Here is a 24,625-nt window from a genome sequence, read left to right on the forward strand (position 1 = left end):
TTTTGAGCAATAACTAGTCCAAAGCCGCAAATAAAATGTTTATAAATAAAGTCTCCGTCTTCGTCTCAGTTCGGAAAGTGTCCCTATTTCTGCTGATGTCAATAGTTTAACGTTTGAAAAGGTACTGTACTGTCGCTGCTGTTGGCTAAAAACAAAACCCTGTGTATTGTTAAAACACAAAAATATGTAACAAATTAACTAGTTATCGATAAAACACAAGAATTTTCTCTACACAAGCCGTTTAAAAGTTCAGTCTATTGTTTAGAGGCACGCCCGCATGCAACACCACCAAAGGGAAATGTTATTATACACATTCTTGCCTATTCAATGGGGATTGGTAACACCGAGCTGGTTGTAAACGATGCAGCGGCAGCGAGTCCAAAGTCAGGAGCTTACATCGCTCATCGTTTACAAACGATGTGAATTAGGTTTGACCTGTTATGTTGTTCTACTCTTAAGTTTCAAACCAATACCTATTTGGTACCAATCATAAGTTAATTGTATATTAAAATGTCTTGCCAAACTGAAATGTGAATAACAGGCCGAAATTATTCTTTTAACAATTACCTCCCCAACCAATGGCAATTGATTTTCAGGTCTTTTTCCGTGGCGCTCTCTCTTCTTTCTCTCAGTGTTCCTGTCAGTCTGTCTGTCTGTTTGTCGGTTGGTCACGCTGTTCAGTTGTGGTCATCGTAGGCCTAGGCAAACATTGGCTCAATATCAGTTAACTCTACTCGCACCCAATCCCCATTCCCACTACATAGGTATATGAGTGTCCTGAATGCAGGACATCGGGCACGTGCAGTCGGCAGCAGCGAGGACACTTTGTGCTGGCCCACTCGCTCGCTACATCTCTCTCAATCTCTCCATTTCTAAACACAAATCTAAAACAAAAGCTATGCCCGAAAATGCAGAAGTTTTGTTTATGAGTGTAGTCCTGTGCAGTGTAGTGTGTGTCTTGTATGTGATACATTTTTGTGGACTTTTCCTGTGTGAGGTGAGGTGAGGTGTGAGTGTTTGCCGTTTGTAACAAATGTTAAACAAAATCAAGAATAAAATAAGAAGAGTCTAGATTAAAAACGAAAAACATACACGCTATATTTAATTGTTGATAATAATAATAATATAATCATAATAATTATTACACACAAAACGCAAGGAAAAACATGTGTTTTCGTTTTCATTTAGTTACTTAAGCTGCTCAATATGCTCAACAAAAAATTAAGTCTACAACTCGTATATAATTTTTTTGCTTTCGCCGTTGCTTTTAAAAATATTGATTTTGTATCCTCCTCATTATATCGTCTTCTTCTGGCTTTTTGTTGTTATGTATATATAGTTCATATATGTATTATATATATGTAGAAATCGGTGGCAGCAGTTCTGGCCCGCCGCCTACCCTCTTTTTTAATGTAATAAAAATTATTTTACTCGAAAGTTTGTATTTTTGTTTAGTTTTTGTTTTTGTTAACATAATTTCAACATTTTTTTGAAGGTTTTTTGTTTGCTTGTAGTACAATTTCTTATAGAACGTTTTTGTTGGTGTTTTCTCCGTTTTGATGATTACTTTGCTTGTTGTATTTTTTTTTTTTGCGTTTTTACTATATAGTGTTGTATTTATAATAGTTTCTTGCTTGTTTTGCCTTTTTACATGGGGATTCTGCGAATGGTCTCATCGAAGTAGTCCCAGCAGGATCAGGATCAGTAGCGTGCCTCGTCGTCATCAGTATTGGAGTTGGAATCATCGCAGTCCTCGTCGTCATCATCATTGGAATCCGAGCTGTCCGAACTGTCATCCGAATTACTCACATTCTGCTGTTGCTGTGAATGTTGCTGCAATGGGTGTTGTTGCTGCTGTAAATTATGCTGCTGATGTGGCTGCTGCTGCTGGGGATAGTGTCTTTGCTTTTGCTGCTTCTGTTCTATCGTCTCCGCGGCGTGATGTTGCCTCCTCTGCTGCTCGGCTAACCTGGCCGCCGCCCCCGCCACAGCTGGATCAGGCGCTGAAGGAGTAACCACTTCCGTGGGCGCCACCGCCGTCGTGGCACTCATCAAAGTCTTGTCATAGTCCATCACCAGCTGCTTGATGTGCGCCAGCTTGGCGTGCAGGTAATCGAACCGCTTCTTGTCCTCTCCGATGGTACGATCGTTATTGATCCGCTCGTACTCGCAGACAATCTGTCGCTTAATGTGATCGTAGTCCCCGTATCCGTTGTCGCAGCGCCTGGCGCTCTCCAGACGCTCGGATAAATCCTGAAAACGATTGCGCACATCCTCGACGCGCGTCAGCAGCTTGCGGTACTCATCGTAGTCGCTTTCGAATTCAGTCTTGTAACGCCGCCGCACCTCCAGCGTCTGAATGGGCACGTATTGGCTGAAGTCGTAGCGCGGCATGGAGGATGAGTCCGTATCCGCGGTGGCATGGGCATAGGCATGGGCAGCAGCAGCCAACTGCTGCGAGGGCGACGGATGCTTGGCTTGCTGATGGTACTGATTATGCTGCTGCTGCGGCGCTGGCTGCTGTTGCACCTGATGCTGATTTTGCTGCTTCTGGTGCTGATTCTGCTGCTGGAGGGACGACCGCGAGTTGGAAGAGGCTGTGGACAAGGATGGCGGCAGTTGCTGATAGCCGGAATTCGAGGCACTGGCACTTCTTTGACGCTGGCCATTCGATCCACCACTAGGACCACTACTACTCGTCCTTTTCTTGCTGTTGGAGGCCGCATGTTGCGCGTTATTGCTGTTGTAAGAATTGTAGTCGCTCTGCTGGGGAGGCATACGCTGTTTGCTGGAACCGGAAGCGGATCCAGACGCTGCCGCGGGCACAAAACTGGCCGCAAGCTTCGGCGGCGTCGTTGAAGAGGAGGCGGATGAAGATTTGGTGCTGCTGCGGTTTGACGACATCGACGCCGTTGTCCGCTGGCGATCCTGTTGCGTCTCATAGCCACTGGAGCTGCTCGAATTGCTGCCCGTAGAATTCCGCTTATCCTTGTTGTTGCCTCCATTGCTGGTGCCCGCCAACGAGGAGCTGCCTCGTCTACTATTACTACTGTTGCTCCTCGGATGATGTTGCTGTTCAATCGATTGCTGTGTCGCCGCTGCCGTGGAGCTCATAAACTCTTCCATGTTGTCCAGCACATTGTAGCTAAGGTCACTTGTGCTGTGATCATCCAATGGACCAGGTTGGCGTTGCGGCGGCGTATAGCGATTCCGATTGGATGCAGAGGAACTCAGTGACATCGATACCGCGGCGGAGGAGTACGACGTCCCCGATGGTGGAGTGTCCTTCTTGTAGTGACTGATGCGCTGCTTCTTGGGCTGAACAGTGCTGAACATGGTCTCGTCGTACTCAAGGCTGGTCCGCTTCATGCCCCCACCACCTGCTCCCCCTCCGACTCCTCCGGGACCACCATTACTTGAAGGCGGCGGCGGACTGCCCGTGTGCGTCGATGTGGGACTCTGGCCGGACGTTGAACTGCCCGCATCCGAACTCATTGGCGGTGTCAGATTTTGCGGCTTGCGTCGCTTCAGCTGCTGCACCTCCTGTTCGCTGAAAAAGGGCCAGTTCTCGTCCACATCGTTCCACATCTGGCGACGCAGATTGTACGTGTTGTGCGACATGGTGCTAATGTCCATGAGTATGTTGGTGATCTGGTTACGCTCCCGATCCCGAATGCCCTCGTTCTTCAGCCGCGCAAAGAGCTCAGGCTTCTTGAAGGCCTTGAGGGCCAGGAGATGGATAAGCCGTTCGCGTATATTGCGCCGGGACACATCCGACATCTTGTTGCCGCCCGACGACTTGTTATTGGCACTCCTGGAGGACGAAGAGGAGTTGGAGTTGGAGGAGGTGAGGCCTCCGCTTGGCATCTTGTTGCGTGAGGAGATTGCTGATGAGGCAGGCGCACCTGATGCTCCTACTGACATCGAATCTCTTGGCGAGCTGCCGCTTAGGTTATTGTAGCCCTGCGAAATGCCGTTGGCGAATGTGGAAGCTAGCGAGGAGGCTACACCACCATTATAGCGACCATTACCAACGCCAGAGCCATTGACTGTGCCGCTGGCGCCCAGCGTGCTGGGATTGGGTGAACGCGAGGCAAACGCGCTGGAGGAGCTGCTGGATCCTACGCCTAGGCCATTAAATGGCGATGAACCTAACTTACGACTATGGTTGTTGCTATTAAAACTATTGCTGCTGCTGTTGTTGTTGTTCCCACTGTTGCTGTTGCTGTGATGATGAAATGCCGTCGTCGTCAAACCAGAGTTAGAGGAGTTGGAGGAGGAGAAGGCTGAGGCGGTGGAGGCGGATACGGAGGAGGATTGGATTGCTGATGGCGGCTTCTTCACCTTACGCCCGATATCCGACTGATTCGGCTTAATTTCCCTGATGCACTTACTCTTCTCCGTCTCCTCGGCAATGGCCATTTTTGTGCGTGTCGTATCGTAGACATCGTCATTGGCATGGATCCGCATTCGCAGGGTGACCGCTCCGAGGACTCTGAGGTTTTGTTGCTGCTGCTGAACGCACTCAAGCGTTCCCTCCATATTGTTGATGGTGAAGCCAAATTTTCGGCCACCACCTCCTCCTCCTGCTCCTGTCGCGTCGCTGCTATTGCCATTAGCATTAGGGATGCCATTAGCATCCGTCGCTGATCGCGGGAGCTGGATGACGCCCGTGTTGCCCGCAAATTGGATTTTGGCCCTTTGGCCTGGTTGAAGACGCTTGGCGTTGTCATCGCGCTGATATTCCTCGATCGCACGGAAGGCAGAATCGGTGAGCTTGACGATGATGTACTCCTTGCTATCATCGGTGTAACGGTGGCTCTGGGACATTCCATAATTGCCGGTCGATAGTGCATTGGGCAGGCATTTCGTTGACGCAATCGAATTGGTCATAACGTGCGCGCAGCTAGCCGCCAATCAGATAGCAATTAGATAGCCCCTCGATCGTTTCCGGAAAATGGATAAAATGGATTATGATGGATCGGATCAGTAGTAGTTGTTGTTTGGAAGGTTGCGCTTGGTTGTGTTGGTTGGGCCAGCTTGCAAATCGTGGAAGGGGGCTGGGCTGTGCTGGTTTTTGTTGCCTGGAAGGTGGTCGACGGTTGATCTCGTGGAAAGGACGGGAAGTACGGGAAGCACTCGTGGAAGTAGACGTGTTGGGTAAGCTGCACCTGGAAGTTCCTCTCTCCTGGATGCTAATGTTTGTAGGTATTGTTGATTCTGTGCAAATATTGCTTGATTTTAGTATGTTGTAATCGTAACGGAAATTTACGTTGTTGCTAAGACGTGACACACATGCACAGCGCTCTCTTATTAACTGACACAACTACACTTACTATAAAGGCTCTCTTTTTTCGATGACTTTTAAAGCTTAGCTTATATGAAAATTTTTCTTTTTTAACGATTGAAGACTCTTTGTATTTGCAGTAAGAATTTCACTTCCGTATGGCAAAGGCAACAATTTTTAAAATTTTACACTTTCAAAAAGTCATATACTCTCTCTCTTTCTCTCTCCCTTTTGCTCGCTCGATCGCTCTCTTTGTATTTTGTGTTGCTTGCAAATAACACAATTTCTTTTGTTAAATAATATGGTATTTTAATTGGGTTAAGGTAGGCATGTATTTTTTCTCTCTTGTCCCTGTTTTTGGTGTTTTTTTTAATGTTACTACTGAGCAAGGGAGGTGGGGAAGGCTACTGCTCCGCTCTCCTCTCTCCCTGTTGCTTTTGTTGCTATTTTTTTTATGTAGTTGAAAGTGCCGCAAGCAGCGACTCCTGCGCCAGGTGTCAATATGTGTGTGCGTACGTTTGTCGCATGCTCTCCCTCCCTCTCTCGCTCACACTCGTTTCTGTTTGCCTGGATGATGGTGTTTATATGTATGTAAGAGAGCACCTCAGGTCATAAGCAAAATCAAAGACAGCAAATCAATGCTCCGCTCCGCTCGCACACGTCCGTGACTGGTCTCACGCTCTCTCACTCGTTCATACGGCGATCGTAACAAGCGCGTTGAAGCGAGACAACTGCTGGTTTGATTGGCTTCTCCGCGACTCTTAATGTTGTTGTTGATTTTGTTGTTGCTGCTGCTCAATCTTTTTCCTTTTCGCTTTTTCGCTAAAAATCATCTGTGTTTGTACGCTGATTTTTATATATTTTACTGGCACTGACTCTGCTTATTATATTTTTTAGTTGCACATAGATACATAAGTACGTTTTGGCCTATCGCTGTGTACACAGACAAACACATACTTGTACACTTAAATCTTTGCACACGCACTCTAAATTTCAGCACTTTAAATATTGTTTGATTTTAATGCCTTTTAACCACTTTTTGTGCTTCTTTTGTATTGGCTGGCGGACACACACGAATACATATATCTATATATAAAATATACGTACGCTCTGCGCGTATACGACACTTTTACTCAAGACATTTTTGGTCAAGTGGATTTTGTTGTACTTTTATTTGGAGAACTGTTCTGAATTTATCGAGTGGATTTTGTGTTTTTTAAGTGCAGTTTTTAGCTGCCTTCTCTTCTTTTGTAGTGCGTCTGTGTGTGCCAAGGTATCTTAATCAACGTACAAAAGGTATCTGCTAAATGAAATCGAAACGAGTTGCTTTCAAGTGGTTGCCCGTCGAATGCTGCTGTTGTTGTTGTTGCTACTGCTCTCTGTGCACTCGTTTATTACAAGTGAGAGAGCGGAAGTAGCGAGTGGCAGATCAGTTCGCTCTTAACCTGGCCACTCTCGCTCTCTGGCTCCTCGCTTCTTTTTGATATGTACGTGCCTTGTATCACTTGCCGTATAATTCGTTGTTTTTGTTTTTGCCAGTCAAGCAAGGCAGAAATGAAAACAAGTTTGCAATATTTTAATGTGCGCACTTGGCACTCGTCAATCTCTTAATTTTAGCTCTCTTTCTGCGCGTGTGAGCTTTTTGTGATCTGGGCACGTCTTAGCAAATGGAAAAAAAAATGAGATAGACTAAGCTTACTTTTTGGTTGTGTGTGTTTGTTTTTTAGCTGGAAATCTGCAGGCGGTACTATAAGAATAATAGTTCAGCTTAGTGGCGGATTAACTAGCCAACAGGCACAGGCGTACTTACAATTGATTATGTATTCTATTAAAAAAAACAGATTGGTTTTGCTGTTGAAACAGCTGTTTTGCCACCTGTATGCCCCCACACCACGTCACACGTAGTAGTTTGTGCTGCTCTCCCTCTCTCGCTCCGCTCTCTTTATCGCTGCAGCGAAAAAGTTTCAACAAAACAGAAAGAAAAACAGCACGACTGCAACAACCGTGTGCCAGTCGCAATCAGCTGTTTGCGCGCTCACTCGCTCCGCTCTTTCGCCGCAACAGTGTTGGTAAATGCGATTATCGATTTGATGGTCTGGACTAATCGGTCAATCGAGATATGAGCTTTGAATTTTTGGACGTTGACTTCTGTTGCTGCAAAATTGTGACCAATTTTAGTATAAAATCACGTTTATGGCTTTGTTTGGCATACTTGTGAGTTGACTGTTGCTATACTGTGCGAGGGTGTGTATGTTGTTGATTTCTGTTCCGTTGCCTTGTTACTGCTTTGACTTAATTTCACTCTGCACTTGGGTAATAAAAAAGAAAACACTTTAGTATTTTACTTGCTTTGCACTTGAAATAGTTTTTTTCCACTCTCCCGTTACTTGATAGATTTTTTGGCTTTTTTGGTTTGTTTTGCGTTACGCGTTCGCGATCATACGTTTTTCGCGCTCAGCTGTTTTGTGTTTACGTTACTCGCTCTTGCCTCTCGTTGCTCTCACCCGCTCCAACACTCTCAAACTCAAGGTTCTCTTAGCAAAGAGAGCGCGGGTGCAGAGCACGCGACATTCGCTGTCATATTTTAGCCCCGACGTTGTTGTTTTTGGTATTTTTTGTTCACTTTTGACATTTTTGCATACGAAAATTTTCCGCTTTCTGGTAGATTTACCGTAGCGCGGATCTTCTAACTTTTAAGTACTGTAACTGTGCTGGTATGTGTGCGTGAGTTTTTTTCAGTGTTAGCATTTAAGTTGTTTCTGTTTTTTGCCTTAATTTTTTTGTTTAATAATTTGTGACCGGCTTATCTGGGTTCTTTGTTTTGTTAGAAATTTTAAACCGAAAACTCGCACATATATTCAGTAACACGTGCGTATATGTACGTAGGTAAGTTTACTTGTGTATTTCATATTTTTATTATCTATTTTTACTTCATTTTTACCGTATGGACCAACAGCTAAAAGTAATGTAAAACAGTCAAGGCCGCACACCTGCCCTTGGGAGCAAAGGAGAAAGAAGCTTACAGACGAACGGCTATACAAACGAGAGCGACAAGATAGGAATATGTCTGGGAAAATCCGAACGTTATCTAAATGTCCGCCGGAAAATGGAAGCCCTAACCCTTATTTTGCCAATGATAAGAAATCCGTTTGTTGCTACATTTTAGCTGTGATTACAGCCATAACTCTACAATAAAACATCTTGAAATTGAAGTGATAATCAAAATTAATATTTGATGTGCAACTACATACATACGTTAAGACTCAAAGTCGGGTTGAATGTTGTGTTTAAATAATTAAAATGACTTGTTTGATCGATAATAAAAAAAAACTTATTTGTCCCGTAATAAAGATAAACGATTTTTATCGTTAAGATGGTTTGAAAACATTGATTAGACTACTAGACATGTTTTTTACACAAAATAAAATAAAAAAATGTATGACCATTTTCTATTCCACTACTTTTCTCGAGTTTTTAAAATGTGTGTATCTTTTCTTTGCCTCAAGTGTAACTACAATGATGTCCCTGGACGCCGCCTCGGTAACAAAAAAATCGCCGCCAACTTTAAACAAATTAGCTGAAATAGATTCAAACTGTGCATATAAAACAGTAGAGTCGCTGCGCAGCCAGCATAATACCATTTCAAGTTTCGTTTTTGTTCAAACAGCATTGAGGGAAAAACGCCGAAAGGCCAATGCACTGCGACACCACAGAGTTAAGGAGAGGAGTGCGGAGGGATGGGAAGAGGTGGCCCTGGGTCAGAGGGAAAGGGAGGGGCAAAAGGAAATTCCAGGATCTCGACAACAGCTGGCCGCAGGAAGCAGGAGCCATAAACCGCCAAGGAGCCAAGGGAAAAGGAAAACAAAGAACAAGTAAAAAGAGCACGATCCCGACTATAATATACTTAGCAATCAGTAGAGCACACATGGTAAATAATGACTGAAATGTTTCTATACAAATGATAGTTTTGAATGAATAATGTAGTTTTAAGATCTTTGAACAAATTCTATTAAAATCATGGTTTTAACATCACCCTATTGGTTACTTGTAGTTAAATGTGCTTCGGTTCATCAAAACAATATACCCTGGTTCGCTGCGAGGTGCAATAAATGGAAACTTTGTGAAAAGATGGTGAAAAACGTGTGCAGTGGAATGCTCAAGAGAAAAGACAAAACGCACACGCTCTCGAACGTGAACACGCTTCCCTAAACCCGCCGCACAATCCAAACCAATCCATTCCCCTAGGTGCATGCACATCATACATACACACGTAAAAATGTATAATCTCACGGTTGGAAAATAGATGACACACTCGGTTCGTATACACGTATGTATGTACATTGTGTAATGTATATATCTACATACTTCTGTTCGTGGAACGATGCAGCTGTCAGCTGTGCACGAGCAGTTTTCTTTGTGCTACACTTCTTTACAGAAACGAGCGAGGTGGTGATAACAATACTCAATGAGGAAATGGGGCATCAAGAAGAAGAAACTCATCGGAGACGGGCCTCTGCCACGTTTCCATATACATACCGCAGTTCTGGGGGTGCACTTTATAGGAAATCTTTGCAGATCGCCAGGGCTGCCACCTACAATCCCGCAGAGACACGAACAATCGATCGATATAAAACGACCGACCAGGGCTACTTCATAAAAATAAGTAAATGAGAGCGTTTGCTATCAAGAAATGAAATATGAGCTCGTTATCAGAATGTGGATGAAAGTATTAAAACAAAAATATAGAGATAATGCGAAAGTTTGAACTTGCAGCAGGAGTGTTTTTCAAAAGTAACTATTGATCACATTTAAGTAGTGCATTTGCAAAAAACACCCAATCATCATAACACACCCTTGAACTTACATATGTCAATGCAAGTTACTAACTAATAATTTCTTATCAATGCAAAGACTTCCGAATTAAGCTTTATTTTATTAGAATTAGTTTAAACAGGAAATTGAGAGAGTCTGTTTTCAACATCTTTAAAATACTTTTTCTTGAAGCATTCAAATCTTTTAATTATCGCCTGGGAAACGGGTTATTATTTTTTATACTAATAATTAATAAACAAAAATAACGAAAGTAAAAATTAACCTAAAATTGGAAATGGTCTGATAGTACTTTGCACATACTAAAAGTTAAAGAGAAATTAAACACAAATGCTACAATCGGGGCGAGACAAAGACTGTATATACATACATACATAGGTAAGAGTAAATCGGGTAAATAGAGTGTGCCGAGTGAATAATCAATTGCCGGAGTAGGCGATAATGGTGCAAACCGATCTGGGAATCGGACAGTTGGGGGACTTATGAGGCAAGCAATTCCGGACAAACCGACGCACGCCTTATTGGTAAGTTCCCACATGGGAATCCCAAATACCTTGGACATTGAACGAGCGAACGTACAATACATATTTCGTATTGTTTTTCGCCATATCGGTGCATTTTCGAAACGGATAGAAAGAACGACCAGAGAGAACCGAATCTCATATACCCACCACATATATTTTATATAATAAAATGGCAATATTATAAAATTTTTTCTTTGGCACTGGTCTATTTATAGTCGTGAAAAACGACAACAAAAAAGCTAGAGAAGGCAGCACCCACAATATAAAATGCGCTCTCAGCGCCAGCATTTGTTCGAGTGTGTGAGTCACACAACACATCAAGTGGGAAATATTTCACGATAAAAAGTAAAAATAAAAAGGTGCTAAATGCCGTCGTACCTCACTCGAAGTTCAGATGCCGTTTGACGGGGTTAATTTTTAACAGTGATGCACCGATGGCAAAGGCCGATTATCGATGGCAAATAATCGGCGAACAAATACAAATCATATCGAAAGCATAGAATAAAGATTATTGTTCCTAATTGTGCACTAAATTGGAGGATGTTTAAACAGAATTATTGAGCCATAAAGTTAAAAAATAGGTTTGTATGTCTGCAATTTGTGTCATCGAAATAATTGAAATTATGTATATGGATTAATTTCAGTGATCTTCAAAATACGAAGCGGAATCAATTAAGAGCTTATTATATGCCACTATAAACTTTATCAAAGGCTTAAAAACTGTTATCGGCTCAACGAAGCGAACTTTAAACGATCTAATTGTACAATCAACAGAGTTAACTACAACAATTACTGGTCTATAAAATTTCATGTATTATAATACTGACGCAAACATTAAGCTTGCTTTCTAAATGGTTCTCAAGAAAGCAATTACTTTTCATGTGGGAAATACGAAGCCCGTTTCAAGAGTGCACTTAAGTTCCATTTCTGAAATACTAATACTAATAAGCTATGATGCACACAATTCGTCCTAAGCTTATCTAAAGGCACTGAACTCTCTGCTTTATATAATCAACAGCAGCTACAAAAGATATATCGAAAATAAGCTGTATAAGGCATATATAAAACAGTTCGTACATTGAACTTAAAGCCCCGTCCAAATTCACATTCAGAATGACAAATACAAAAAGGAGCTGCTGAAGAATCGATACTGTTCGTTCAACGACCGATCATTGCATAATTCTGATTTGCTTTTTTATAGCTCAAAAGTGAAACGGAAATGCGTAAAGCTTTCAATACTGCTGATATAGTATTTGAAGAGTTACGAGTGGATCGGAAAAGCATTGACCGTGAATTGGCATAAATTGAAATTTCAACATACGCCCGACATAGGGAGCTCCGCGATTAGATTAGGGAGCTTATTAGAGAGCTTATTTACGTGACAACATTATCTTGGAAGAAAAAAAACAAAAAAAAAAAGGCAAACACACCAAGTCGATGGATAAAGAAAGCTTTTAGCCAGCTGTTTGAAATTGGATTCAAACAACACAAGAAACCAAACCACTTTGAAGTGTGTTTTCTACGAAGCCTGTATTAATGAGCCTGCTGCCTCTGCCGTAGAATCTGGTTTTTGAGACCGATCAGCCAGGCAAGAAACAGCCACGAAACAAATGAACTCGACAATAAAAAGCAATTTAAATTTAATCAGAAAAACACACACGAAGAGGGAATTAAGAAAAAAAACCACCGGCACACGTTTTCATTGGGTTTTTACGCTGCCTTTGGCGGTAACACGTTTTCAGTTAATATTGGAATTAGTCTAGGGTGTCACCAGAAAATGAGTACTACAAAAATATGGGCCTGCTAGAAGAGGGAATAATGGATATGAAATGAACTAGATTTTCCAAATGCATACAAAAAGGAAACGAAACAAAACAAAACAGAACGCTATAGTCGAGTTCCTCGACTATCAGATTCCTGTTACTCAGCTAGATTGATTGCGAACGAAAAATTTCCCAATTTTTATTTGGCATATCAATAGAAAATGGCAAAACAGTGGCTGTTTTTTGGGTTTTGGGAGCGTTTAAGTGGGCGTGGCCAATATTTTTGCCTCTGGAATCTGCATACTAATCTCAACTTTCTAGATTTTATTGTTCCTGAAATCACGAGGACGGCCTCGGATAGTTATCCTGGTCAAGAATATATACTTTATAGAGTCGGAAATGATCCCGTCTGCCTCTTACATACTTTTCAACGAATTACTCTACGAGTAATGGGCATAAAAATAAAAGCCGAAATCTTTCAATTATTTAGTTGGAATTACATATAATATTGATAACCACAACCTTGCACGGAAAATATTTTACATTTAAGTCCAATACAACCTTGTACATGATTGCTCAACCTACCGTCTTAACGTTTAGTAGAGTCAAAAGTCAGAATAAATCTTTGGCCTAAAAAATCCCCTAAAATGCTGCCCGTTGCTAACTGGTCTTTGTTAATCGCTTGGCTCTATTCGATTTAAATAATAATTAAGCCTCTTTTATGTTCAAGAAAAGACGAAAATAAATAAATAAATAAAGCACTTTAGAAGTGGCGCAGCGGAGGCAAAACTTAAATAAATTTCAAATAAAAGTTTTTATATGTGGTTTCGTAACGCAAAGTCGTCGACGGTTGGCAGCCAGTGCGATATCTTCAGCACACATACATATGCATGCTAATCAACGGAAAGCAAAAAGCACCAACAAACAACACCCAAAAAGCCCGAAACACTGGAAAACCCGATACGAAACATGGCCAACTCAAGTGGCCAAGTGATGGAGTAGAGTGTAGAGTGGAGTGGAGTGGTGTGGGGTGGATTGGGATGGGATGGGGTGGGGTGTTGATGCTGTTTCGACTAGAAGGCTTCGGCATTCGAAAAGAAATACAACCAGACCAGAGTTTCGGATTCGGATTCGATACGATCCATTCCTACCCGCGAAGAGTGAGCGGCAGCGATGGTTTGGCTTCGTTTGCTTCGAAAACTTGTCTTCCCAGATTCAGTTCGGATTTCTTCTTCTTATCGGAGCAGCGGCAAGACGCGACTGACAACAACACCAAAACACACGAAACGTGAAAGGAGTCGAAGTTAGTAATACTCTTGGCGTTATCTCCCTCATAAAATTACCAAAGTTCGGATTGAATACCTATTTGAAGCACCAGATTGTTATACTAGAAATGACACAATTGCAATTTAAAAGTATGAATGAAAGCGAAAATGTTCCACAAATTTCGTGCATACTTTGCTATACCCACGTAGTACCCCAACATTTCAGGGTATGCATGAAAGAAAAAAAAAAAAAAAAAAACAGCGGTAAGCAACAGTGTTGGCAATTTGGAACTGGACTACGAACGGACTTGAAAGAAACCAAATAACAATAATAACAACAACAATAACAATAACAACCACCAACGGAGCGAGTCGCGATTGCCGACTGGTATTTCCCTCTCTGGGTTGTTATGAATCTGTTGTATTTGCTGCTGTTGGTGTTGCTGTTGTAGCCGCTGTCTTTCATTATAAAAAATGAATATACATTTCGTATATAGTATATGCGTGCACACATGTATGCAGCACACGGACGGACACACTTTTGAACGTATGTATCTGAGGCTATATCTTTAAAATTACTGAAGGTCAGTCAAATTGAGCGTACAATCAACTTTTTAATATTTCATTAAACCAATTTTACTGCTGCTTTATTGGTTGTTGTATTAGAGTTGTGATTAATTTATATCTTCAACTGTCAATGCATTAAAGTTGTGCGCAGTCGCAGGAACGTATCTTTTTAATAGATTCCGAGGGATCTTATACATTAATGACATTGTTAACCTTTACATATATTTCCAGTGAACAGCTTTGGTGCAGCTAATATATTGCTCCAAAAATCGGATCAAATAACACTTGCTGGGTTGCTTTCGCTTCCTTTCCCTCTTTCCACTTAATTAGTAGGTTGCTAATTGAACTTCCTCAGAATACTCCACTTCTATGACAGCCTATTGTGTGTCATTCTCGCAAGCAGACATCAAAAGTGGCTTTAAAAACGCGTCAGCTTTGACCATCACCTTGCCTTTTTCTATTTGCCGGAGTTTCCGGTCTCTGTTGCCATTTCAGTTGGCCAAAAAATAAGTCAAACCAGAGCAGTAGGCAATAAATGGTTCCCAAGAAAAAAAGAGATTTTAAGCAAACCTGAACTGCGGATTGAGCGACAAGAATCTCGGGGAGCTCCACTTTCAATAATTAGAAACAATTCAGAATTTAGCCACAAGAACCCGAATATTCAACCGGAAACCTTCAGTAAAATGTTTATAATGTTTATTGTATTCCGCGTTACAATGATAAAAATATATTTTTTGGAATTAATCATTCTAGTATTTCTGACTAATAGGGTTTTAATTCAAGATAAAGTTTATGAATGCATTCCAGCTCATACACCCAAATTTGAATTCGATTTTTTCAATTAACATTGGCTTCTTTTTTTCTGCTGGGCCGCACCAAGCGCTTAAGCCTCGATTTATGTTGCGGTTGGTTGTCTTATCAAGTACATTTTGTGTACCATCGAAGCGAATGAGCGAGTTCGAAAAGAAAAACACAAGTAGAAAACGACAAATTCGAGTTGCGCTTTTGTAGTAGAGTGGAGTGCACAAAACCCAAAACCCAACCCACAAACGAGCCATAAAAAACCTCGCGGTATGCATGTGAAAAATAAAAGATACGAAAAATTATATAAACATTATAGGCGAGCGTGAGTATGACTAAACCGACCGCAACTACAACTACCTATACGTATATATAACTACCGCCGCAAAGCGAGAGCAACAACAACAGCAAGAAGAACGACAACAACTGTAGCAATATGTAACCAGTCGGGTGGCAACAACTACAACTACTGCAAAAACAACAATTGTACCAACTACAACCATAACAACGAAAACGAGGGCTTGCTGTCAACTACTTTTATTTCTGTCTCTTGGGTTGCTGGTAATTTTAATGTCGGTTTTTTCGGTTTTATTTTCTGGTTTCTCAGCTATAAGAAACTATGCCAAAGTTAACTACGGATTACAATAATAATCACAACTGTACAGGTGCGGTCAGCAAATTACCTCTAATGTTCTTTAGCTCTGTATAATAAAGGCTTATTAACTAGTTGTTTGTATATAAGAAAGTAAATCCGCGATAATTAACACACAACTGCAAACTAATAAGCTGCTATGCTAAGAGGTAGCTAAACATGTCTATAAACATTGTTCTAAAAAAATTAAAACTTTGTTGAGTACACATATTTTGTATAATGTTTTGACCTGCACTAAATTACTTTTTGTTTGCGTTTGTTTGTAGATGTTTGCTTATACTTTCACACCAAAACATCTCTATGATTCATTTTTTTAGGGTTTTTTAATTACTCATGACGTCTCTGATATTTTGTATTCCCTTGGCGAATATAAACTTAAAAACACCAACATTTTAAATCGTGAATCAACCATTGAATGCTTAAGAGGACTTAAAAATACGTAAAATCGCATTTGTACATACAAGTTATTCTTCTTTTTCATACATGGATCTTACATTTTCTGTACATTAGTCTAGACAAAGACTATATTTTACTCCCGACTAAGCATTAGCGTTAAAAAACAGTGTTTGGATATTCTGTTCTAAAATTGTGACCTCCAATGTAAACAGTGGGCGCTGGCAATGTCGTTGGCAACGATTATGCACCTTGTTGGCAATGCTGAGCTTACAAGCTTTCGCATTGGCTTAGCGAGCGACTAATTGGCTAATTAGACAATAGTGAAGCGCAAAGAGAGCCGATTAAACCGATGATTCCGATTACATTCGCTAATGCGATAAAACAACAGGAACCACAAAAATTTGCTGACACAATTACGCATATTTTGGCGAGGAAATGACATAGATAGATTCGCGTGCCATTGTGTTATTTGTTTTTCTGTTTACACGCCCAGAAAACATACATAAACCTATATTCGGTGACAACCGAGCACAAATTTGGTTTTGCTGTGGGACGCAAACGGAACCCGATAACAATTACAAAACTATTGAACCAATTAAGTTAAGGCTATTAAAAACGGCAAAAACAATTCTTGTTGTTTTTGTTTTTTTTTTTTTCAGAAAAACAAGAATGAGAGAAAAATAGAGAGCGCGAAAGAGAAGCAGAAACGAAAACCACAATGGCGTCCGATGGCAAGCGAATATCACGACTAAACGAAACGAAACAGCATTTGCCATATGACCATTTATGATTCCCATTTTCGCTGCGTAAACATTTCCATATGCAAATATTAATGACCTTCACTTTCACCTCACATGCTAAAAAACATTTAATTGCAGAGGTTATCAATGATCATACTCTTTAAAACGTTGCCTATTTTCTACATATATTCCTGCCCTGTATTTAAGCTAAGATCAATCAAAAAACTAAAAACAGAATAACAATATTCGAAGAATGTCCAGTATCCTCTTCTAAATGTAACCTTCGTGGTAACAATTACTTTTCCATAGTTTGACAACCCTAAAGTAATCTCTAACGCACTCCCACACACATGAAAATGAAAGATCGATAAAAGTGATCAGTACAACAGGTGATAAGCTTCGATTAATTTTCACATTCTTATACAACTACATTAAATGCTTTACAAATAAATAAACCCGTACACAATCCGGTGCATGTGTATTCGTTTGCGATGGCGGTGACTTCCAAAAACGAAAAAAACAACAAATGTTCAAAATCAATTGCTGCTTGAGTTTTTGTGTCAGTGTGCGAGAGTGATGTGTGTACATTGGTGTACGAATAATCTGAAACAAATAGCGGCCTTCTCTCCCAGCGACAACAAGACAATTACTGTAAATAGGTAAAATAACAAGACAACCAGCAGTTGCACAAATATTAAAAAGGCACACAGACTGACAGAGCAACCAAAGGTATTACGGTAATCAATGTCAAACGCTGCCGATTTTTTAGTATTTATGTGTGTGTCTGTGTGCACTCCAGCCGAAAACAACACACCTTCGCTTCGGAAGAGCGACACACACGCTCATAGCAAATCGCTTTGAAAGAGAGAGAGGCATATAAAGCGAACGCGAACAATACGCGTCAAATGTCAAAATCGAAAACAACAACAAAAACCATTATCGAAACGACCTGGTGTTGTTCTACTTGAGAGAGCATTTTTCGATTTAAATGAACGTATTTGAAAGCTAAAATAATATTTGCTTTTCCTATTTATGTTTTATAGTTTTGTAGACTTTAAGCGCAAGTAAACTTTTTCGAAATGCCAGCACACACATACCATTTACCTATTAAACGAGTATATATATTTATATATATGTACATATATACATGGCGGATATAAAAAAGCACCACTTGTTGTTGGCTTGATTGAATGCAGTGCGTGCGAGCGGGATGGCAAGTTGTAGTTCGCCAAAGCAAGGTAAGATCGCCACCAATACACCGGCAAATGCAGCTCACATACACACACAGTATACTTTCACTTCTTGTATTGAATTTTTGATTTTATTTGTGCTGGCGCCATGTTGTTGTTGTTAGACATGGGTTTTTAAGCAGATTTATGCAGTCGGCAACAGCGAAGAGTTTGACAGAAAAATTACAAGAATGTTTAACTAATGTTTTATAAAACGTAATAAAAGAACAAATCAACTCATTTGAATCTCATCAACTCATTAAAAGATACAAAATTACGGCAATGAATGCTATTGCTATGATTAATTAGAAGTAAATCAATTTGATCGATTGGGCTTTAGTCGTGGGAAAAATTTAAAAGATGCCATTCGATGTTCTTTCTGTGTACGAAGGGCAAAATACATACGTCATTGCTGATACCGTCTTCTCCCTCTCACACTCTTTTATTGTTGCATTACTGCATAAATAGTGGCACTCATACATGTGTACACCCCTCTCTAACTTTAGGATTTCGAAATTTATGCAATGTCGCATTACTCTTCATTGTTTACTTGTGGCAGAGAAATCGGAAATTGCAGTGCAATGTTAAAGTAAACAATTTGATCAACTGCATAGCGAGATAAATCATAGAAAAATGATCGCAAAACCGGCAAATGGTGAAGTTAAAAATAAATGGGAAAGAACCAGCCTACGCTGACGTCACAAACGTGAGAGAAAACGAGAACTAATTTAGCATCCTCGTAGGATATATCGAAGGATAACGGCAGCGAATCCAATTAGAATGAGCACAAAAGGACGGGGAGGGGAACGTGTTAAAATTAGACACTGAATTCTACTCCCACGCTTGTTCTCTAGGATAACTTCCACACGCACGCACACCATATACATATACATACACACGCCCACAGTGCAACAGCGTCGAACGGAAAAGCAGAAGAGAGGCGAAAATGGGGGCAGGGACAGAAGAGAGAAGAAGCGTGTAGACAGAAGAGGAACAGCTGCGAACGAATTAACATAAATTGTATGCAAAATTGGGGTGGCTATGGATACTGCTTCTTATTTATTACATGGCGGCGGCATATTGTTTATCGGTTTTCCTATGAACTACTACTACATTCCAGCAATTTCCTTGCGAGACGGGACAACCTTCCCTTGTAACCATCTCTTTCCCACACTCTACTTTTCTTCTTCTTCATCTTACTTGTGTGTTGGCATATTTTGATTAACTCGAAGACTATACTTTAGTTGTTTTCCAGGCACTTTGGTATGATTGCATCGTGGTAGCTACGTTTTTGGTTTTGTTTTAAAGTAAATTTAATTTAAACGCGTCGGGTTTCAGTGAATTTTTTTTATCATATACGTTGGTGCGACAGAGACGGGGTGACGGCGACGTTTGGCTGGAGCGCGCGTGCATAACACGCACACACACAGATACGCATATACGCGAGAGAGTGGAGAAATCAATCAAGAGAGCACGACGGCGAAGGGGGAGTGGAAAAAAAATCACATATGTATGTGCGTCAGTGGAAGTGCGACAAGATTTTCCACAATATTCCACGCATCTTTGTTTCGTTTCTTTAGATATATGCACATATTAATGCTTCGTTTTCTTTTCGCATTGCTTTCTTACACAATTTATATATATATATATATCTAAATGCATATTTGGTGGTAATTTCAGGTTTTTACTTTTTTGCACACACTTTTCATCATTCTTTTTTTCTCATTCCTTGTGTTGGATATATTACGCACTGGATTTGTGGATTTACACTGGCAATCGGTAGGCGGTGGCGAGTAATGCACGTATTCCCTTTAATTAACAGTTTTCGCTACAATTAATAATGTAATCTCTTTAACAAAAACTCAGAAATCACGTCATGGCTGCCACGTCCAAGCAACAATGAATGTAAATGGTGGCAGACGAGGCTGTCTGGGTATTCTTGACAAGCCGTAATAGGGGCACACTATTTTTCTGGTGATACCATCGCACATCGTATGATAACAGTACATGTACGGTCACACTACAATAAGTGTAAAGGAAAATGAATTTCCCTTAAACTATAATTGTCACTTGACAATTTACAGGTAAAAGAAAAAATCTTAAAGGATATATAACTTAAGCTACAGCTTAATTCTAAACAATTTTCAATGTGTTCTGCTCTTATTTTTCAACCAAAACAACCATGTAAAACATATGTTTTGATGAGCGAGCGGGATGTCTATATTGTCTACATTCGCGAATTGAGAGAACACAAAAATGCAATAAATATGTGTGCAATGGAGGAGGCGCAAAAGCCCCGAAAAAAACGCGCCACACATGTAAAAATTTCACCAATTACTGTAATACTTATTTTTAATATCAAGTACAGCAATGACAATGACCGATTGGGATAAAGGGCAACAATAAGCAAAGGGGAGGGGACGCAGCACGCTGCGCGGCTTTGCGGCTCTTGAACATGACCACGGTGTTTGGCCTGACCGAGCGACGGTCGGACCAAGTTTTTTTCACGCCGATATTTGGCCGACTGAAACAATGCACTCACCCTGAAAATTGTCGTCATTCTCTTCTTCCGATGCCATTGTAGCACTCGAATGTAACTTTTACACTGTTTGAGCACACGAAATTGTCTTAATTTCCACAACAAATAATTAAGCACACACAGACACGACGAGAAAAAAATAGACAGTTGTAAGCGGCTTCAACAAATATGGCGGAGCGGAGAGCGACACAAAAGTGAGAGAATAAGGGTTGCACGTCGATTAAACGAAGCGAAATGGTCACACTTTTGCCATAACAACTCTGACTTGTATGTTTCTTTAACCACCCTGTCTTGACGTGTATCGAAGAATTTTTCACCAAAGACCAAAAACCTTGTGTATTGCTTTTAGAATTGCAAATCGCTGATTTAGACTCGAGGAATGTGCCAAGCAGTTGGTAAATAACATTTACTTTTTAGTCCGACCCATTTAATTGCGAATTATGTCGTCCATTATCACGCGCAAGGATGGCGACGTCGACGACCAGAAATTTGGCAAAAAGCGCGCTGCCGCCTCAGATTCCAGAGGTGGTGGTGGAAGCGCCCTCGAAGCGCCCAAGAAATCCCGCTTCGATGTCCCGGAAAAGAATGGCAGTAGCGGTGAGAAGAAAGAGGATGCTGCCGTAGCCGCCTCACTGAGTTCCACGCAGATCAAGCTGATGATGGCCCATGCCCAGCGGGAGATCGAGGAACGCAAGCGGGCCCTTAGTAATCTGAGGGACAAGGATCCGTTGCTGGCATCAGTTCCTTCGATCGGAATGCCCGTCGCCCTAGCCACTCAAGCGCTGGCTAAGAAGCCCACGCCCGAGGACTCGGAGAAGGCCAGGAAGATTGCCGAATTGCAGGCGCAGATCAGGGCGAAACTTACTGGTAATTTGGCAAGTTTGATTCAGCCCACTGCGGTGGCTGCCGCCGCTGCTCAGGCGCAGGAGCGACCCAAACCCCTAATCCTGGACGATGAAGGACGCACTGTGGACAAGAGCGGACGTACCATTAATATACCCACGGTGACACCCACTCTGAAAGCCAACATACGCGCCAAGAAGCGTGAGGTGTTCCAGCGCCAAACGGGCTTGGGTGAACGGAGTGAGTCTGCCACTGCGGCACAGGATGAAGCCATCAAGTACTTTGACGACCGAATTGCCCAAAAGCCGACTGTTCGGACCAAGAGGACATTGAGGTTCCACGAGCCCGGCAAGTTCCAGCAGTTGGCCGAACGAATGCGCATGAAGAGCCAGCTGGAGCGGCTGCAGAATGAGATTTCGCAAATAGCCCGTAAAACGGGCATCTCGTCGGCCACCAAACTGGCATTGATTGCCCCCAAACAGGACATGCCGGACGACGTGCCTGCCATGGAATGGTGGGACTCGGTTATACTCACCCAGGATCTAGAGACGGTGGACGAGGCAAGCGGTAAGATAAGCATACGCCAAACAGCCATAAGCAACCTTATAGAGCATCCAACACAAATGAAGCCGCCAAGTAAGTAAAAATCTAAAGCATATTCTACAAGCAATTAACCACGTTCTCCTTCAGATGAGCCCATGAAACCAGTGTATCTGCCGGTATTCCTCACCAAGAAAGAGCGCAAAAAGCTTCGTCGCCAGAACCGTCGCGAGGCTTGGAAGGAAGAGCAGGAAAAAATCCGACTGGGTTTGGTGGCGCCACCAGAGCCGAAACTGCGCATATCCAACCTGATGCGTGTCCTTGGCTCAGAGGCCGTTCAGGATCCCACCAAAATGGAGCAGCATGTGCGGGAACAGATGGCCAAGAGGCAGAAGGCGCACGAAGATGCCAACAATGCCCGCAAGCTGACCAGTGAGCAAAAGAGCGAAAAGAAGCAGCGCAAGCTAAGGGAAGACACCAGTTGCGGTGTACATGTGAGCGTTTATCGCATACGAGATCTGCAGGACAACCAGAGCAAGAAGTTCAAGGTGGAGACCAATGCCAAGCAGCTGCAGATGACCGGCAGCGTAGTGTTGTTCCGCGATTGCTGCGTGGTGGTCGTGGAGGGTGGGCCCAAGCAGCAGAAAAAGTATCGCAGACTCATGCTAACGCGCATTAAGTGGGAGGAGGACATCGCCAAGGGCAACGACGGCCAGGACGTGCCAAACTCATGCGTACTCGTCTGGGAGGGGACAAGTCAGCGCCGGCACTTTGGCGAGATCAAGTTCAAGATTTTTCCCATGGAAAAAATGGCACGTGAGTTTTTTCAGAAGCACCAGGTTGAACACTACTGGGATCTGGCCTACTCAGGAGCCGTGCTTGAGGCCTCCACGGATCAGCAGTAGGCGGTCGCTACCAATGGCAAAAGGCATTTTAAGAATTACTAGATACACTACAGTACTACAAATTCACTTTCGTAAAGATAAAAGTCTGAATTAAAGTTTTGAAGCGCTACGCATTTGATGTTATTATTCTAGCTTTTCGGAACTTTGGAAGTGCAAAAATTACGAATAAAAGTTTAGTCTGGACTCTAAATATTTGGTTTTCGCATTTTTAAAGGGGTGGAAATTATTATGAAATCATTATGATTTATTCTCAATCAACTACTGCCTTTTTACATAGGGATCTTCCCGGATGTTCGACTGTATAAACTCTTCCGGTCCTTGCTTCTTTAGCTTCTCGATTATCTCCTCCAACCGCTGATCTTCTAGAGCGCTTTCGGCCTTCTCGCGGAGATCCAGTTCGTGCTGCTCCTTTACCCGCTTTGTGAGTACGCCTCTGACTAGTTGTCTCAGGGACTTGTTTACCGCCAGGGTGTAGTCCAGTAGCTTTATATAGGTGACAATACTCAGATATCCGTACTGCTTACACAGGGCGATCTGTTCAAAGGTGTCCATGCTGGCGGTAATGATCAGGCCGTGCTCCTGGACGGCGTTGCTGCCGCGGCGATGCTTCCGGGCCAACTCCTCGATCTTGGCACTGGGATTGAGGAAGACGTGATCCCGATAGATACACGCCGTTGAGGCTGTTACTAAATCGTACGTGGAAATGCCGCACTCCACCAAAGCCACTCCGCAGCAATTGATGGCCGTGCTAAGTAGGCAGCCATCATCGTCCAGAATGAGCACCCGTATGTCCAGCTGAAAGTTGAGAAACTCCGTTCGGCACACCACTGGCTCCATGGCCTTGGTCAGCATGCCACTCAGGTGGCGTTCCCGTTCCGTCACCGAATCCAGATCCCCTGAGGCGAAGGCCGCAAAATTCACATAGCAATTCAGCACGCCCATGTTCATTCTGCGGGCGCTGGCCCGGAGTAGCTCCTTTGGCGGAGCCACAATGGCCAGAACCTTGGTGTTTCCATACTCCATGTAGGCGGAACCTCTCACGGTGGTCAACACTCCGGCGCGGATGACTGTAATTCGGGAGATACATTAAAAATTGAAAAACAAATAGGGAAGTGCAAGTCTAACAGGTGTTTCTGGGTTCCAGTTTGGTTGGCTCCTTTGCCGGTTTGTCCAGGCTCTCGAAGAATTCATCGCTGTCCTGCGGAGATGTGTAGGGCTCTTCCTCAATGGAGGCGCCATCAAGGAGGGCGTTCTTCGTCTGGTTCACCGTTAACATATTACTGAATGGCCCTCTTGGATTTACTAAAAAATAAACAAACCGAATTCACATGTGGGCCACAGAAATCGTTTAATTTTCGATTAAAATACGAATCTGGTATTTTTGTATATTTAGACATTTTATACCGATTCTGTATCGTTTAAAGGATTACCTGATTATTCATGAAATCCTTCGTAGAACCTGTCAAACAAATAATAGTGTTCATTTTATCAAATAAAAGAAGTCTTTTTTAATATGCCGACTAAACTTTTGAAACCCTCTGATAATCGATAACTTTAAAGTATGTTTTGGTGGATCAGCGAAAATTGAACCACGGACCCAACAAAAGATCGCACGAAAATGAAAAATAAATTATGGATATCCATTCGGTACAGATGGCTGACTATACATCGGAAGCCGCAGAAGAGAGAATCAGGATCATGATGATTTTTCAGATTCTAAGTGGTATGAATTCCATGATGGATA

The 24,625-nt window shown here is 42.1% G+C and overlaps 4 protein-coding genes and 1 long non-coding RNA gene across 19 annotated transcripts in view; 2 read left to right on the forward strand and 3 right to left on the reverse strand.

Moving 5' to 3' along the window:
* Window positions 1–20,678, reverse strand: part of LOC6545756 (chromodomain-helicase-DNA-binding protein Mi-2 homolog) — a 28,323-nt gene extending 7,645 nt beyond the window's left edge. For both annotated transcript variants that reach the window (XM_001973364.3, XM_026978150.1), the window contains exon 1: window positions 20,597–20,678. In XM_001973364.3, the coding sequence (XP_001973400.2) occupies window positions 20,597–20,633 (37 nt within the window). In that variant the 5' untranslated portion in view covers window positions 20,634–20,678. The remainder of the gene's footprint in view (window positions 1–20,596) is intronic.
* On the reverse strand, window positions 1,068–20,661 carry LOC26526062 (RNA polymerase II elongation factor Ell). Of its 12 annotated transcripts, none has more exons than XM_015158726.2 (5): window positions 19,806–20,016; window positions 7,500–7,590; window positions 7,098–7,441; window positions 6,987–7,034; window positions 1,068–5,220 (listed from the first exon to the last, which is right to left on the reverse strand). In XM_015158726.2, exon 5 carries the CDS (start codon window positions 4,891–4,893, stop codon window positions 1,702–1,704), a length of 3,192 nt encoding a protein of 1,063 aa, XP_015014212.1. In that variant the 5' UTR covers window positions 4,894–5,220; window positions 6,987–7,034; window positions 7,098–7,441; window positions 7,500–7,590; window positions 19,806–20,016; the 3' UTR covers window positions 1,068–1,701. The 12 variants fall into 12 exon arrangements, with proteins under 12 accessions (XP_015014212.1, XP_026833956.1, XP_026833960.1 ...); XM_026978155.1 differs by having other exon boundaries at window positions 19,757–20,016; XM_026978159.1 differs by lacking the exon at window positions 19,806–20,016 and adding an exon at window positions 20,597–20,661 and having other exon boundaries at window positions 1,581–5,220.
* Window positions 7,730–8,331, forward strand: LOC113563977. Its single transcript, XR_003407746.1, has 3 exons — window positions 7,730–8,001; window positions 8,116–8,173; window positions 8,244–8,331. It is a non-coding gene; the product is annotated as an uncharacterized LOC113563977 (long non-coding RNA).
* Window positions 20,679–20,834: 156 nt separating the features above from the next.
* LOC6545757 (U4/U6 small nuclear ribonucleoprotein Prp3) lies at window positions 20,835–22,990 on the forward strand. Of its 2 annotated transcripts, XM_015158608.2 has the most exons (3): window positions 20,835–20,988; window positions 21,058–22,072; window positions 22,127–22,990. In XM_015158608.2, exons 2-3 carry the CDS (start codon window positions 21,250–21,252, stop codon window positions 22,879–22,881), a joined length of 1,578 nt encoding a protein of 525 aa, XP_015014094.1. In that variant the 5' UTR covers window positions 20,835–20,988; window positions 21,058–21,249; the 3' UTR covers window positions 22,882–22,990. The 2 variants fall into 2 exon arrangements, with proteins under 2 accessions (XP_015014094.1, XP_001973401.1); XM_001973365.3 differs by having other exon boundaries at window positions 20,835–22,072.
* A 114-nt stretch (window positions 22,991–23,104) lies between these two features.
* Window positions 23,105–24,567, reverse strand: LOC6545758 (exosome complex component MTR3). Of its 2 annotated transcripts, XM_026978162.1 has the most exons (3): window positions 24,312–24,567; window positions 24,007–24,183; window positions 23,105–23,948 (listed from the first exon to the last, which is right to left on the reverse strand). In XM_026978162.1, the coding sequence occupies exons 2-3, from the start codon at window positions 24,155–24,157 to the stop codon at window positions 23,140–23,142; spliced, it is 960 nt and encodes a 319-aa protein (XP_026833963.1). In that variant the 5' UTR covers window positions 24,158–24,183; window positions 24,312–24,567; the 3' UTR covers window positions 23,105–23,139. The 2 variants fall into 2 exon arrangements, with proteins under 2 accessions (XP_026833963.1, XP_001973402.1); XM_001973366.3 differs by lacking the exon at window positions 24,312–24,567 and having other exon boundaries at window positions 24,007–24,262.
* Between the last annotated feature and the right edge of the window lie 58 nt (window positions 24,568–24,625).

The sequence above is a fragment of the Drosophila erecta genome, unplaced genomic scaffold, assembly GCF_003286155.1.
Source record: "Drosophila erecta strain 14021-0224.00,06,07 unplaced genomic scaffold, DereRS2 tig00000021-arrow-pilon, whole genome shotgun sequence".
Classification (NCBI taxonomy): Eukaryota; Metazoa; Arthropoda; class Insecta; order Diptera; family Drosophilidae; genus Drosophila; species Drosophila erecta.